The sequence below is a fragment of the Carassius carassius genome, chromosome 7 (genome assembly GCF_963082965.1).
Source record: "Carassius carassius chromosome 7, fCarCar2.1, whole genome shotgun sequence".
NCBI lineage: Eukaryota > Metazoa > Chordata > Actinopteri > Cypriniformes > Cyprinidae > Carassius > Carassius carassius.
The window spans coordinates 36,369,146-36,385,142 of record NC_081761.1 but is presented as its reverse complement, the minus strand read 5'-3'; the positions used below and the strand labels follow the sequence as shown (position 1 = coordinate 36,385,142).

The following is a 15,997-nucleotide window of genomic DNA, read 5'->3' as shown; positions in this document are numbered from 1 at the left end:
CATTCTTCAGACAGAACGAAATAATAATTATAGTAATGATAACAATAATAATAATAAAATCAAACTGTCATTTATTTTCATTTATTTTTGTTAGTATTTAGATTTGTCGTTAAATCAAACTAGAGTCACTCAAATAAAGAAATATTCCTATCCTAGAGTCAGTATTGTAAAAAAATTACTGGTTTAATTTAATAAAATTAAACGAGTCATATCCTCTGGCTCTGAATGCAGTTGTATAGCATATTGTAGTAAGATTGGAGATTAATCATAAGCATGACATTTCAGTAAAAATATTACAATACATTTAAAACAGTGTATTTTTATAATTACAGCAGCGTGCAGATGCTTGTTTATGTCATAACTGCGGCGAGAGCAGTGCGGACAATGGCTTAGCTTGTTCACATTATGTAATCTATAACGGGAAAAATCATATTGTTTTTATGACATGTTGTTGAGAAAGGAATATGTCATAATTATGTCATTTTAATGACATAACATATCATTATTACGAGAAAATATGTTGTTTTAACTACATAACATTATAGTATTATGATGTGAGTAGGAAAAATAATATGTGTGGAAGCAATGCGTCACCATAAATTTGTTTGTTAAACAGCTAATAAACTTTCCATATACCAGAATCAGTTTGGAGCGGGACTCGAACCAACGGTCGTATCTATAATGACCATTGCCTCCAACTTCTGTAGCTGCACAGCTTTTACACACTTTCTGACTTCCATTATCATGTATGATTTATTGTATTGGAAATTAAATTACTGAAAGCTAATGGAATATTTTAAACTAACACTTATTTATATACAGAAAATGTATTTGGGTAGTAAATGATATATAAACTATGGTTTATAATTGTTAAATAATTATCAATAACATTTACCTTTACAAGTATGATAAAGATGTGGAATCGGCCTATGTTCAATGTTTGTAGAGAGGAAAATATACAAAAAGTTACTTAGTATTTCCGATCAGTTCACAGGCACGATCTGTGGTAAATTAGTCTGGTCTGGTTCTGTTCGTCATTGATTGAGTGAGAACAGTTCAATATTACTGGCTGCAGGCATGGCTCATTATACTACAAGGAAAACGCCGTAAATAATGCATGACTTTATGGAATCAGAACAGCGTTTTTTACGGTATCCTGTGGCAAGCCGAATGGTGTTAGAAGCGGGGCTTTTTACAAACACTAAAACATTGTAAAATAAATAAAAAATATATTTTCTAAAATAAATAAATAAAATTCCAGTTTACGCACGTTGTTTACAGTGTCTGCTATCAGGACAGCGTATTTGATGGAGCTAATACCATTTTAAAATGTCAAGAAAAACACTGTGCTTTTGTAAAATAACCCTAAAGAAAAATAGGATGTCAATTTCTGCCATCTGGGTTCATTTAACGGAGCACAAAAATGAGCCGAAACTCAGCTAGCCTACACGTAGGCACAGTTTTTCGTTAATTTTCTTAATTTCTGATTTAATTAACATATATTTCTGGTGTAGGCCTATTTATTTGTTATATTTATATAGGCCTGTATATAGCCTAACTTTATTATGTTTTTCTGTTAGTATTTTTAACAGGTCACAGACACTTAACCTCTCTAATTTAATTCAATTCAAAATTTAAAATAATCTTATTGGTTAACGGATAATAATTGTTGGAGCATCAGTTGTCGGTTAGAAAAAAACAAAAAACAAGTTAACATCCCTAGTTATGCCAGTAACGTCACAGTTCAAAAATATAGAATAATAGTAACTGTATAGTAAGTAATTTTAAAGTCGGACTCCAAATTTGATTCTAATAATAATTTTGAGGTTACTTTGAGGCCTATTTGAGGAATGGGCCTATAATGCTGCAGTATCAATAGCGCAATATATATTTTAATAACAAGTTACAACACTGAGACAGAATAGGATCCCCTTCAAAGCGAGGAACTGGAACCGGAGAAGAAGGCAGAATTTTAAAGGACACAGCGTGAGCAACAGAACAATCCGACACTGAATGAACAAAACACAGACAATATATAGCAGCACTGATGATCCGCAGCTGGAGGGGGGAGGGGGAAGGGGGCAGGTGGGTTAATGGGAGAATGAAAACAGGCTTAATTTTGGATACATGAAAAACCAGATGAATTCTCCTGTATGCCGGAGGATCATAGTGACAGCAAACGGGCTAATTAAGTTAGGAGCTAGCTTATTACAAACTGTGCAAAGAGGAATGTTCTGAGTATATGTTTGACCAACTATGTATTTGGGAGGCTTTGACCGGTGGAGATCAGCCTGGGCCTTAGTGCGCTCCCGCACATGGAGGAGAGCCGTTTTAGCTTTCCTCCAATTCCGGCAACACCTCTGGACAAAGGTGTGAGCGGAGGGGACCACAACTTCGTATTCCAAACTCTAAAAAACAGGTGGCTGATAACCTAAACTACCTTCAAATGGGGTTAGGCCCATGGACGATACAGGTAACGAGTTATGTGCGTACTAAACCCAAGAGAGTTGTTGGCTCCAAGAGGAAGGATTCTAAAAGAAACCAAACAGCGCAACACTCTTTCCAAATCTTGGTTTGCCCTCCCAGTTTGACCATTGCTCTGAGGATGATAACCCGAGGAAAGACTGACATTCACATCCAGTAACTGTCAAAACTCCCTCCAAAATTTGGACACAAATTGGGGACCCCTGTCAGAAACCACGCCCTTCAGGAGGCCATGAATGCAAAAAACATGATCAATGACAATGACCACCTTCTCCTTGGCAGACAGTAATTTGGGCAGGGGAATAAAATGAGGCTCCTTCTAGAACCAGTCCACCATGGTTATAACCACTGTGTTTGCCTGGGACGGTGGGAGTACAGGCCTAAGCCATTTGTTTTGACAATAATGGCTGGCTGAATAATGGCAATGCAATACAATGTAATAAAAAAACACCAGATTTTACTTTCACAACGTATGCACAGATTTATTTTGTAGTCTGTATGCTACTAAACATTTTCAAATAGCCTACAATTGATGGGAAAAAATTACAGAGGGATTTATGGATATCTACTTTTGTTATCCTGTAAATCAGAATATACTGTGTCAATAGCCTTAAAAAATGATTTTCGCCATGTTTTTTGGAATAAAATGTTATATATATATCAGGCTAGGAATAATATATTTACAAATCCCTCTGTAAATGTCTTCATAATATAACTATGTACTATTGAAGTGGAGATTTCGGACTTGGAGTATGAGAGAAAGGTCATTTTGAGAAAACGGGCTTTAAAGATTTATCATCAGCCAATGAGATCGCACATTCAGTCTTTTTACTTTCACGATTGGTTGCTGATAAAAAGGAAATTACCATATTTGGATCCAACAGGATTGTACAGAAGAGAGAGAGCTAAACGGTGCACGTGATGAGAGGGTGACGGCAGAGATCGCGGAGAAGTATGTTGATTAAGAACGCAAACTTTTGTTGAATTTATGAGAAATCTACCGAGGCAAACAGACGAAGCGTAGTATAATAAAGACCTAAATGTGTATTTCGGACTTTTTTTCACCACAAGTCTGAAAGAAGATATGTTATTGAAGACAAATATCCAAAAATCTCAAAATTGACCAGGAAAAAAACCCTGAAGTTTTTGCCTGCCGTGTCTCGCCTTAATATAAACACACACTTTTATCAGTATTATTTTGGACAAAGTTTTGCACATTTCACTTCAATGTACACTGAAGCATGCGTCGTGAATTAGCAATGTGGAAACGGTGGTTTGTTATCACGTTCAGTGCTATAAATCTCTCCGTTCCAGAATATTTGGTTCATAACATCAATCTTTGATTCAGGTGTTTGTGCAACCGTGCCCTGAAGATTTAACAAAAGTCTGGGTAGGCCTAAGTAAAAAAAAAAGGAAGTAGGAATTAGGAAAGTATGTGAGAAGTGAGATCAAAATTACCTTGTTTGCTTCTTTCCGCCATTTCACCTCAGTGCGAGAAAAAAAATGCATCGCTTCTTCTGTATGGAAAACGAGCAATTTTAATTGGTCGTCAATTCACTGTGAGTCTGTGTATCGTAGCAACGAGCACAAGACTGTGCTGTTATGAAACCAGTGGGAAAATAGATCTCGTGTATTGTTTATATATTTCGTGTGTGTATGTCTCTATGTGATAGAATTATTATTTGATGCAAATAATTCTAGCCGGCTCAGCCAAACTTTATCAGATGGCAGCTCAATTTGCCTTAGGAAATTATTGGCTGGCGGCGGGTGAAATTCTAAATGGCGCAAATGGCGGCGTCTGGCGGCAGCTTCGGGGTCTAGGTGGGAGGGCAGTAATGAAATCTGAAATATGAGACCAGGGTCTCGAAGGGACTGACAGCAGCTGCAGGAACCCCGCTGGGGGTCGATTGGAAGTCTTACCAGCCGCACATACCGAGCAGGCCAAAACAAAACCACAAATGTCTCAAGCCATAGAATGCCACCAGAATCGTTGCTTTACCAAATAACCGGTACTTTGTAAAAAAGGAAACAACTGCAACCGGTCGAAAGCTGAAGATCAGCTACAGATACGTAGCATACGTATTCATTGCCGTGATGTTATTCAGCCCCCGATAGTCAATGCATGGTTGCAGGGAACCGTCCTTCTTACCCATGAAGAAAAACCCGCGCCTGCAGGAGATGAGGAAGCGCAAATGATCTTGGCTGCCAAAGAATCAGAAATATATTTCTCCATGGCTTCCCTTTCCAGAATGGAAAGTGAGTATAATAAAACCTTAGGTGGAGACGTAACTGGCAATCCACTACAGAGACTACAATGGGCAGATCTCCAAACTCAATCCAACGAGGAACTTCCCCAAAGGAACACTGAGACAGAATAGAATCCACTCCAAAGCGAGCAACTGGAACCCAGTTTTGAAAATAGTGAAGTATAACATTACCAGAGTTTACAAATGGGTAACTTAAAGGAAATGTAACCTGCAGTAAATACCTGTGTATTTTTGTATTGCTATATCACAGATGCTGAAGTTAGATGCTCATCTGATGTTGTGTTGCTGGTAAGTTATGTGTTAATGACTGTCTTTTAGAAATGTATCCAAATTTTCCTGATATGAATGACATGCATTAGGTGTGTTATATATATATATATTTTTATATTATATATATATTTTTTTTATATATATATATTATAATAGTCTCAAATATAACATACTCTGTTTGTGTTTTCTGAAATATATTATTCCAAATGTCGGTACAAATTATGAATGAATGAAAATGAATAAAAAAATAAGAATTAGTATTGTTTAAAGCAGTGGTTCTCAAAGTGTCAGGCTCCTTCTAGTGGCTATGCAGGGAAATCACTTAATTACATATAAATTAATGTTAATACATTTTAATTTAATATTTGTGTAACTCTTTCCATTTAAGTACAGTACAGTTATGTAACTTTTCTGATAACACATTTTAATTGAATCTTCATTCAATGAAGTTTTTCATTTACCTGTATGTAGGCACAGTGTAGTGTTATTTTTTTAAACTTTTATTTACAATGTTAAAGTGGCTCACTAAACAATAAATATTCTTCTTAGAAATAAAACTACCTCATTTTTTTAACTGTAGATGAATAGTTAGGCCTACTATGAAAGAGAAAGTCATGACATTTGTCAAGTATGGTAACCCATGCTCGGAATTGGTGCTCTGCATTTAACCCATCCAAGTGCAAACACACAGCAGTGAGAAGTGAACACACTGTGAATACACACCCAGAGCAGTGGGCAGCAGTGCCCAGGGAGCAACTAGGGGTTTGGTGCCTTGCTCAAGGGCACTTCAGCCCTGGGTATTGAGGGTGGAATAAAGCGCTGTTCATTCAATCCCCTCCACCTACAACTCCTGCAAGCACCGAGACTGAAACCAGCGACCTTCGGGTAACTAGTCCAAGTCTCTAACCATTAGGCCACAGCTGCCACATGCTGCTGAAATTTAATGTTGGTCATTATGGTGGTACTTACGGGGGTTCACTGCGGTAAAAAAAAAAAGACACAGTCTGGGTGGGTTCCCCTCATTAGAACTCAATTTTGAGCATGTGATAGTTTATTGAAGTTGATTGTAAAGCCATCGCTGCCAGTCATTTGATTTTTAACCTTTATAATGTACAGTGTTGATCTAAATACAAAGCTCTAATTGAACATACAGTTGTGTATTTACCTATGGTGGAAGGTACGACAGTGAAACATTGCACTATCAAAGTTGATTTACTTAGCGAAACCAACACCTAATTCAATGTTAATCCAACATCTACAGAACAACCATAATTCACCCATGATGAAGGTGAGACATTGAAACAGTGTCACGATTTCAACGGTGAATCTACGTCAAATTATCAACATTGATCCAAATTTCTAAATTGAAAGGTAATTCAATGTTAATTCAACCATGGTCCCTGACGTTGTTTCAACGTTGAAATGCCCATTGTGTTGCTTGTCATCTGTTGACTCAGTTTTATTGAGTAAATATAGAGTATCACTTTTTACAGTGTACTGTATGTGCTCAGCAACATCTGATTCAAATATTATGCTAATTAACAGTGAATGGTGGTTTCAGACATTACAGTGACTCATACTGACTCTTATTCTGCCTGAAAAAGTGAAAACGCTGGGCTGACGGCGGGGTGATTCGACCAATCAGATGAAAGGAGCATGTCAGTACCACACAGAAGTGAAAAATAAAATATTGAACCCATGAACCGATTTGTAAATGAAAAATTAGAAATAGTGCCAAAATCTAATTTTCCGTTTGTTAAACTACACGGAAAAATGAATAAATAAGCAATTTTTTTTCATATCTTGTTATTGCATTCTAAATAGGAAATGAAATTATCAAAATGGGACATGGACCATGAACATGGTTTAGATATTGCATAATAAATTTTGCATAATCAATAAAAAAACATTTTTTGTACACAAAGTTGTATTTTTATATCTCCACGAGTCTTGCATGTTCACATAAACATGCCATCATCACGTCTCTATTTGTATAGGTGCTGGTCATATAATTAGAATATCATCAAAAAGTTAATTTCACTAATTCCATTAAAAAAGTTAAACTTGTATATTATGTTTATTCATTATGCACAGACTGATATATTTCAAATGTTTATTTCTTGGAGCCCAAACTACGTATTGAGTGCTGTACATGCTCATACTTTTCATGTTCATACAATATTAAGTAGTAGCTTATGGTGGTGACTGTCAGTTTGTGCACGTTTGACAGGATTTTTAGAAAAAAATAATACAAGACATAGTCAGCTAGACGATGAACATTATTAATATTATTAATTAACAATTATTATATGATGCAGTCACACATGTAGCAATAATTGTTAGTTCTGTTTGTTGATTCAGGGTTAGCATAATCTAAGGTCCTCTGAGGGTCAGCATCATCTCTTCTCAGGTGTTCTGGATCCAGACTGGAGCTTGTGTAAATCCTAGCTACCACAGGATGTAAATCCTGTGGCAAAACATAGAAACAAAATAGAGACATCATTAGCATAGCTACTGATCCAACAAAGTAAAATTAGTTTAACCCAAGCTAATGAATAAAAATGCACATTTGATCAGATGCAGCTACACTCACAATTTAAGAGATACATTATTCGAATGCTTGGCGAAAGAGATGCGTTTTTATTCTAGATTTAAACAGAGAGAGTGTGTCTGAACCCCAAACATTATCAGGAAGGCTATTCCAGAGTTTGGGAGCCAAATGTGAGAAAGCTCTACCTCCTTTAGTGGACTTTGCTATCCTAGGAACTACCAAAAGTCCAGTGTTTTGTGACCTTAGGGTGCGTGATGGGTTGTAGCGTGGTAGAAGGCTAGTTAGGTACGCAGGAGCTAAACCATTTAGGGCCTTATAGGTAAGTAATGATAATTTGTAACTGACATGGAACTTAATATGTAGCCAGTGCAGAGACTGTAAAATTGGGGTAGTATGATCATATTTTCTTGACCTTGTAAGGACTCTAGCTGCTGTATTTTGGACTACCTGTAGCTTGTTTATTGAAGAAGCAGGACAACCACCTAGAAGTGCATTACAATAGTCCAGTCTAGAGGTCATGAATGCATGAACTAGCTTTTCTGCATCAGAAACAGATAACATGTTTCGTAGCTTGGCAATGTTTCTAAGTTGGAAGAATGCAGTTTTTGTAACATTGGAAATATTATTTTCAAAAGACAAATTGCTGTCTAATATAACACCCAGATTTCTGACTGTAGAGGAAGTAACAGTACATCCGTCTAGTTGCAGATTGTAATCTACAAGATTCTGTGTAGTGTTTTTGGTCCAATAATTAATATCTCTGTCTTATCCGAATTTAATTGGAGAAAATTATTTGTCATCCAATCTTTTACATTTTTAACACACTCTGTTAGCTTAGATAATTGAGAAGTTTCATCTGGTCTCGTTGAGATATATAGCTGAGTATCATCAGCATAACAGTGGAAGCTAATTCCGTATTTTCTAATAATATTACGAAGGGGCAACATGTATATTGAAAATAGAAGGGGACCTAGGACAGATCCTTGTGGCACTCCATATTTTACTGATGATAAATGAGATGACACCCCATTTAAGTAAACAAAATGGTAGCGATCGGACAGGTAGGATCTAAACCATCTTAGAGCCTGCCCTTGAATACCTGTATAGTTTTGTAATCGATCTATGAGTATGTCATGATCAAAGGTGTCGAACGCAGCACTAAGATCAAGTAAGACTAGAAATGAGATGCAGCCTTGATCTGACGCAAGGAGCAGGTAATTTGTAATTTTAACAAGTGCAGTTTCTGTGCTATGGTGGGGCCTGAAACCTGACTGAAATTCTTCATACAGATCATTTTTATGCAGGAAGGTCCTCAATTGAGCAGACACAACTTTTTCTAAAATTTTAGACATAATTGGAAGATTTGAAATAGGCCTATAATTTGCCAGTACACTAGGATCTAGTTTTGGTTTCTTAATAAGAGGCTTTATAACCGCCAGCTTGAATGGTTTTGGGATGTGACCTAAAGATAACGACGAGTTAATGATATTGAGAAGGGGTTCTTCGGCTACAGGTAACAACTCTTTCAGTAATTTAGTGGGTACAGGATCTAATAAACATGTTGTTGGTTTAGATATAGTGATAAGTTTATTTAGCTCTTCCTGTCCTATAGTTGTAAAGCACTGCAGTTTATCTTTGGTTGCGATGGATGAAACTGAAGTGTTAGATGCTTTAGAATCTACATTCGCTATTGTATTTCTAATGTTATCTATTTTATGAATGAAGAAATTCATAAAGTCATTACTATTTAACATTGGTGGAATATTTGAATCAGGTGGCGTCTGGTAATTTTTTAATTTAGCCACTGTGCTAAATAAAAACCTTGGATTGTTTTGGTTATTTTCAATGAGTTTGTGTATATGCTCTGCCCTAGCAGTTTTTAGAGCCTGTCTATAGCTGGACATACTGTTTTTCCATGCAATTCTAAAAACTTTCAAGTTAGTTTTTCTCCATTTGCATTCAAGACTACGAGTTTGTTTTTTGAGAGAGTATTACTGTTATACCATGGCACAGTACGTTTTTCTCTAACCTTTTTCAATTTGATGGGGGCAATAGTTTCTAATGTATTAGAGAAAATAGTGCCCATGTTGTCAGTCATTTCGTCTAATTCATGTGTATTTTTGGGTACAAATAGCAGTTGAGATAGGTCAGGCAGGTTATTTGCGAATCTTTCTTTGGTGGCTGATACAATAGTTCTGCCCAGACCGTAACGCTGAGACATATAGTTAATATCCAGTGCCGTCGCTCCCTACACGCAGAGTACGCAGTCTGCGTAGGGCACCAACTCCCACAGGGGGCACCATACCAGTTGCTCAAAAAAAAAAAAAAAAAACCTTCCGCCATTATCCCATCCGCGCTCGCGACCGCTTGCACCTCATGTTTTCGGCTGAATGTTCATAATTGATGGATGAACATATATGTCCGGGTAAAGGACATCAGCATTCCGGCGCAGAGAAAAGAAAACTAAAGAAAGTAAAACAATAAAAATAAAAAAAAGTTGGCTTGACGTTAGATGTTCCAGAGTCTCAAATTTAGGGACCGTCTCTAAAGTTACATGCGATATTGGTATACACTTTTCTTACGTCAGTAGCATTTGAGGAGGATGACTTACAGTCATAAACAGTCATAGTAAAACTGCTTAATTTCCTTTTGCATGATTTCTTAATGCTTGAGACTATAAAATAAATAAAGTTATAGCCATAGGTAAATGTTGAGAACTACAATTGTAATTAAAATAATACAATTTATTCATTTAGTTTTTTATTTGATTAAAGTTATTTTATCACCCCTATAGTAGGTGTTTTTTTATCATCATATTTGAGGAAGGGGGCACAACAATACAATCCTGCTTAGGGCACCCATTTGGCCAGCAGCGGCCCTGTTAATATCAATTATACGCAGCATGCACGATACAAGGAAATGGTCTGTAATATCATCACTTTGAGGTAAAATATCTATAGCAGTAAGATCGATTCCATGAGATATAATTAAATCTAGTGTATGATTAAAACGATGAGTGGGCCCGGTGACATTTTGCTTGACTCCAAAGGAGTTTATTAGGTCAGTAAACGCAAGTCCTAATGTCTCATTTGTATTATCAATGTGAATATTAAAATCTCCCATGATTAGCGCCTTATCGACTGTAACTAGAAGGTCTGAGAGGAAATCTGCAAATTATTTTAGGAATTCTGTATACGGCCCTGGTGGTCTATACACAGTAGCCAGAGCAAGAGATACATTAGATTTATTTTGCATGTCTGACAGTGTAACATTTAGCAGAAGTATTTCAAAAGAGTTAAACTTGTATCCTGTTTTCTGGGTAACATTGAGAATATCACTATATATTGTTGCAACACCTCCGCCCCGACCAGTCTGCTGGGGCTCATGCTTATAACATTAACCTTATATGACCAGAACCTGTCTTATCTCTCTCTATCAGTGGAACTGGGCGTCTATGTCACATTCATCAGTTCATGTTAAACATGTGACCAGGAAATAAACACTAAAACTCATCTGAACACACATCAAGAGCTTCAGAAGAACTGAATCCACTAACAACAGAAAAGATCATTGTATAAGAGAGAAGAAATTAAGATCATCTGGACTTACACTCTGCTGATGATTCCTGGTAAGAGTCTGAACTCACAGTAAATCACTAAAAACAGCACAGAAACAGTTTAGGGTCCCCTCGTTAGTAATCACATTCCGACCCTCACCCTGGTAAAAAAAAAAGAAAAACACAGTCCGGGGGGTTACCTTCGTTAGAAATAGACCCCCCCCCCCCAACCCCCAATGCTGGGCCCTTGGAATTGTCCTAACCTTACCTCCCCTTGCAGGTTCCATTCTCAAACTGTTCAACACATTTTCACTGCACAAATGTACAAATCTCTTGTAATGTACAAATCTCTTGTAATCTCATAGCCCATTAGCACCAGCGGCGTGGTTTCAGGTAACTGCGCTTACATTGCTAATACTCTATTCACACACATTACCACTGCTGTACTCACTGTCACTTGCTTTAATTAATACAGATCAATGTACATACAGATGAATGTCTACCTCTGATTGCAGGTGGGGACACGCTCGAGCTGCATTCTGTGGAGCTCGAGGCCGTGGGGAAGCAGATTCGCGACCTGGAGGTGAGGCAGGCCCAGCTGAGAGAGCGGAGAGCCGCGCTGGAATCATCCCGGGCTGACGCTCACAAGTCCGGGGTAAGTATACAGCGTGCTGCTAACAGTCCCACCACGTCTACTCGGTGTGTTTCTCTGCACAGGCCCGGTGCACCCAGGACGCGATCTTCCCAGATGTCCTTCACTCCGACGCCGGGACACCACGGATCCTGGGTGCACCCACAGCGGAGGACGCGAGCCGGGCCCCGGGCGACGACTTCTCCCCCTCCTGCCTTCGAGATCTCCATCCGGAACCGCTTCGCACCCCTCCGCGAGACAGGACGCAACACTGTGATCATCGGAGACTCCATCGTCCAACACGTCCGTGCTATGTTAGCCGAAGGTAAAGTGCACACTCATTGTTTCCCTGGTGCTCGTGTTCTCGATGTTTCTGCGCAGATACCCGCGATCCTGAAGGCCGACGAGAGCCCCAGAGCGGTCGTGCTTCACGCCGGGGTTAACGACACCACGCTGCGGCAGACGGAGACGCTGAAGAGGGACTTCAGCAGCCTGATCGAGACGGTTCGCAGCACGACGCCCGCGGCGATGATCGTCGTGTCAGTACCACTGCCCATGTATCGACGAGGACACGAAAGGTTCAGTAGACTTTTTGCTTTAAATGAATGGTTGTTGTCATGGTGTAAAGAACAGAAACTGCTATTTGTTAATAACTGGAATCTTTTCTGGGAGCGTCCTAGGCTGTTTCACGCTGATGGATTACACCCCAGCAAAATCGGAGCAGAGCTGCTTTCTGACAACATCTCCAGGACACTTCGCTCCATGTGACTAGTAAGACAATTCTCAATTAACCATTATGATGAGTTTTGTTCCACCCGCTTAAATGATAAAAGTACTTGAGCTGTAAAAACTATTAAGAATGTGTCTGTTCCCCGAATAGTGAGGTCAAAATATAAATATAATGTAGGATCTAGAAAAAATCTTATCGTAATTAAACCAGAAAAATGTAAAGTAAATGAACAAAAACAATTTTTAAAGTTTGGGCTCATAAATATTAGATCACTCACACCCAAAGCAGTTATTGTAAATGAAATGATCACAGATAATGGTTTTGATGTACTCTGCTTGACTGAAACCTGGCTAAAACCAAATGATTATTTTGGTCTAAATGAGTCTACTCCACCAAACTACTGTTATAAGCATGAGCCCCATCAGAATGGTCACGGCGGAGGTGTTGCAACAATATATAGTGATATTATCAATATTCCCAGAAAACAGGATTCAGGTTTAACTCTTTTGAAATACTTCTGCTAAATGTTACACTGTCAGACATGCAAAAGAAATCTAATGTATCTCTTGCTCTGGCTACTGTGTATAGACCACCAGGGCCGTATACAGAATTCCTAAAAGAATTTGCAGATTTCCTCTCAGACCTTCTAGTTACAGTTGATAAGGCGCTAATCATGGGAGATTTTAATATTCACGTTGATAATACAAATGATACATTAGGCCTTGCGTTTACTGACCTAATAAACTCCTTTGGAGTCAAGCAAAATGTCACCGGGCCCACTCATCGTTTTAATCATACACAATATTTAATTATATCTCATGGAATCGATCTTACTGCTATAGATATTGTACCTCAAAGTGATGATGTTACAGACAATTTACTTGTATCGTGCATGCTGCGTATAACTGATATTAACTATATGTCTCAGCGTTACCGTCTGGGCAGAACTATTGTTCCAGCCACCAAAGATAGATTCGCAAAAAACCTGCCTGATCTATCTCAACTGCTATTTGTACCCAAAAATACACATGAATTAGACGAAATGACTGACAACATGGGCACTATTTCCTCTAATACATTAGAAACTGTTGCCCCCATCAAATTGAAAAAGGTTAGAGAAAAACGTATTGTGCCATTGTATAACAGTAATACTCACTCTCTCAAGAAAGAAACTCGTAGTCTTGAACGCAAATGGAGAAAAACTAACTTGGAAGTTTTAAGAATTGCATGGAAAAACAGTATGTCCAGCTATAGACAGGCTCTAAAAACTGCTAGGGCAGAGCATATCCACAAACTCATTGAAAATAACCAAAACTATCCAAGGTTTTTATTTAGCACAGTGGCTAAATTAACAAGTTACCAGACGCCACCTAATTCAAATATTCCACCAACGTTAAATAGTAATGACTTTATGAATTTCTTCACTTATAAAATAGATAACATTAGAAATACAATAGCGAATGTAGATTCTACAGCGTCTAACACTTCAGTTTCATTCATCACACCCAAAGATAAACTGCAGTGCTTTACAACTATAGGACAGGAAGATCTAAATAAACTTATCACTGTATCTAAACCAACAACATGTTTATTACATCCTGTACCCACTAAATTACTGAAAGAGTTGTTACCTGTAGCCGAAGAACCCCTTCTCAATATCATTAACTCGTCATTATCTTTAGGTCACGTCCCAAAACCATTCAAGTTGGCGGTTATTAAGCCTCTTATTAAGAAACCAAAACTAGATCCTAGTGTACTGGCAAATTATAGGCCTATTTCAAATCTTCCATTTGTGTCTAAATTTTTGAAAAAGTTGTGTCTGCTCAATTGAGCACCTTCCTGCATATAAATGATCTGTATGAAGAATTTCAGTCAGGTTTTAGGCCCCACCATAGCACAGAAACTGCACTTGTTAAAATTACAAATGACCTGCTCCTTGCGTCAGATCAAGGCTGCATCTCATTTCTAGTCTTACTTGATCTTAGTGCTGCGTTCGACACCATAGATCATGATATACTCATAGATCGATTACAAAACTATACAGGTATTCAAGGGCAGGCTCTAAAATGGTTTAGATCCTACCTGTCCGATCGCTACCATTTTGTTTACTTAAATGGGGTGTCATCTCATTTATCATCAGTAAAATATGGAGTGCCACAAGGATCCGTCCTAGGTCCCCTTCTATTTTCAATATACATGTTGCCCCTTGGTAATATTATTAGAAAATACGGAATTAGCTTCCACTGTTATGCTGATGATACTCAGCTATATATCTCAACGAGACCAGATGAAACTTCTCAATTATCTAAGCTAACAGAGTGTGTTAAAAATTTAAAAGATTGGATGACAAATAATTTTCTCCAATTAAATTCGGATAAGACAGAGATATTAATTATTGGACCAAAAAACACTACACAGAATCTTGTAGATCTGCAATTAGATGGATGTACTGTTACTTCCTCTACAGTCAAAAATCTGGGTTTTATATTAGACAGCAATTTGTCTTTTGAAAATCATATTTCCAATGTTACAAAAACTGCATTCTTCCATCTTAGAAACATTGCCAAGCTATGAAACATGTTATCTGTTTCTGATGCAGAAAAGCTAGTTCATGCATTTATGACCTCTAGACTGGACTATTGTAATGCACTTCTAGGTGGTTGTCCTGCTTCGTCAATAAACAAGCTAAAGGTAGTCCAAAATGCAGCAGCTAGAGTCCTTACGAGGTCAAGAAAATATGATCATATTACCCCAATTTTACAGTCTCTGCACTGGCTACCTATTAAGTTCCGTGTCAGTTACAAATGATCATTACTTACCTATAAGGCCCTAAATGGTTTAGCTCCTGCGTACCTAACTAGCCTTCTACCACGCTACAACCCATCACGCACCCTAAGGTCACAAAACGCTGGACTTTTGGTAGTTCCTAGGATAGCAAAGTCCACTTAAGGAGGTCGAGCTTTCTCACATTTGGTTCCCAAACTCTGGAATAGCATTCCTGATAATGTTCGGGGTTCAGACACACTCTCTCTGTTTAAATCTAGATTAAAAACGCATCTCTTTCGCCAAGCATTCAAATAATGTATCTCTTAAATTTTGAGTGTAGTTGCATCTGATCAAATGTGCATTTTTATTCATTAGCTTGGGTTAAACTAAATTTACTTTGTTGGATCAGCAGCTATGATAATGATGTCTCTATTTTGTTTCTATGTAACTAGGATTTACACAAGCTCCAGTCTGGATCCAGAACACCTGAGAAGAGATGATGCTGACCCTCAGAGGACCTCAGATGATGCTAACCCTGAATCAACAAACAGAACTAACAATTATTGCTACATGTGTGACTGCATCATATAATAACTATTAATTAATAATATTGATAATGTTCATCGTCTAGCTGACTACGTCTTGTATTATTTTTTTCTAAAATCCTGTCAAACGTGCACAAACTGACAGTCACCACCATAAGCTACTACTAAATATTGTAGAAACATAATTTTCTGTAAAG

The 15,997-nt window shown here is 37.8% G+C and overlaps 2 protein-coding genes across 6 annotated transcripts in view; both read left to right on the top strand.

Moving 5' to 3' along the window:
* Positions 1-15,997, top strand: part of LOC132144102 (adhesion G protein-coupled receptor E3-like) — a 150,580-nt gene that overhangs the window by 105,538 nt on the left and 29,045 nt on the right. The gene's annotated exons all lie outside the window — the stretch shown is intronic.
* Positions 6,304-15,901, top strand: LOC132143253 (uncharacterized). The gene is made up of 4 exons (XM_059553379.1): positions 6,304-6,309; positions 11,494-11,521; positions 11,644-12,530; positions 15,708-15,901. Exons 1-3 carry the CDS (start codon positions 6,304-6,306, stop codon positions 12,525-12,527), a joined length of 918 nt encoding a protein of 305 aa, XP_059409362.1. The 3' UTR covers positions 12,528-12,530; positions 15,708-15,901.

What these genes read in the sequence shown, in the direction of transcription:
- LOC132143253 (XM_059553379.1), top strand. An exon ending in CACCAGCGGCGTGGTTTCAG is followed by an intron (nt 11,522 to 11,643) that starts GTAACTGCGCTT and finishes CTCTGATTGCAG; the next exon opens with GTGGGGACACGCTCGAGCTG.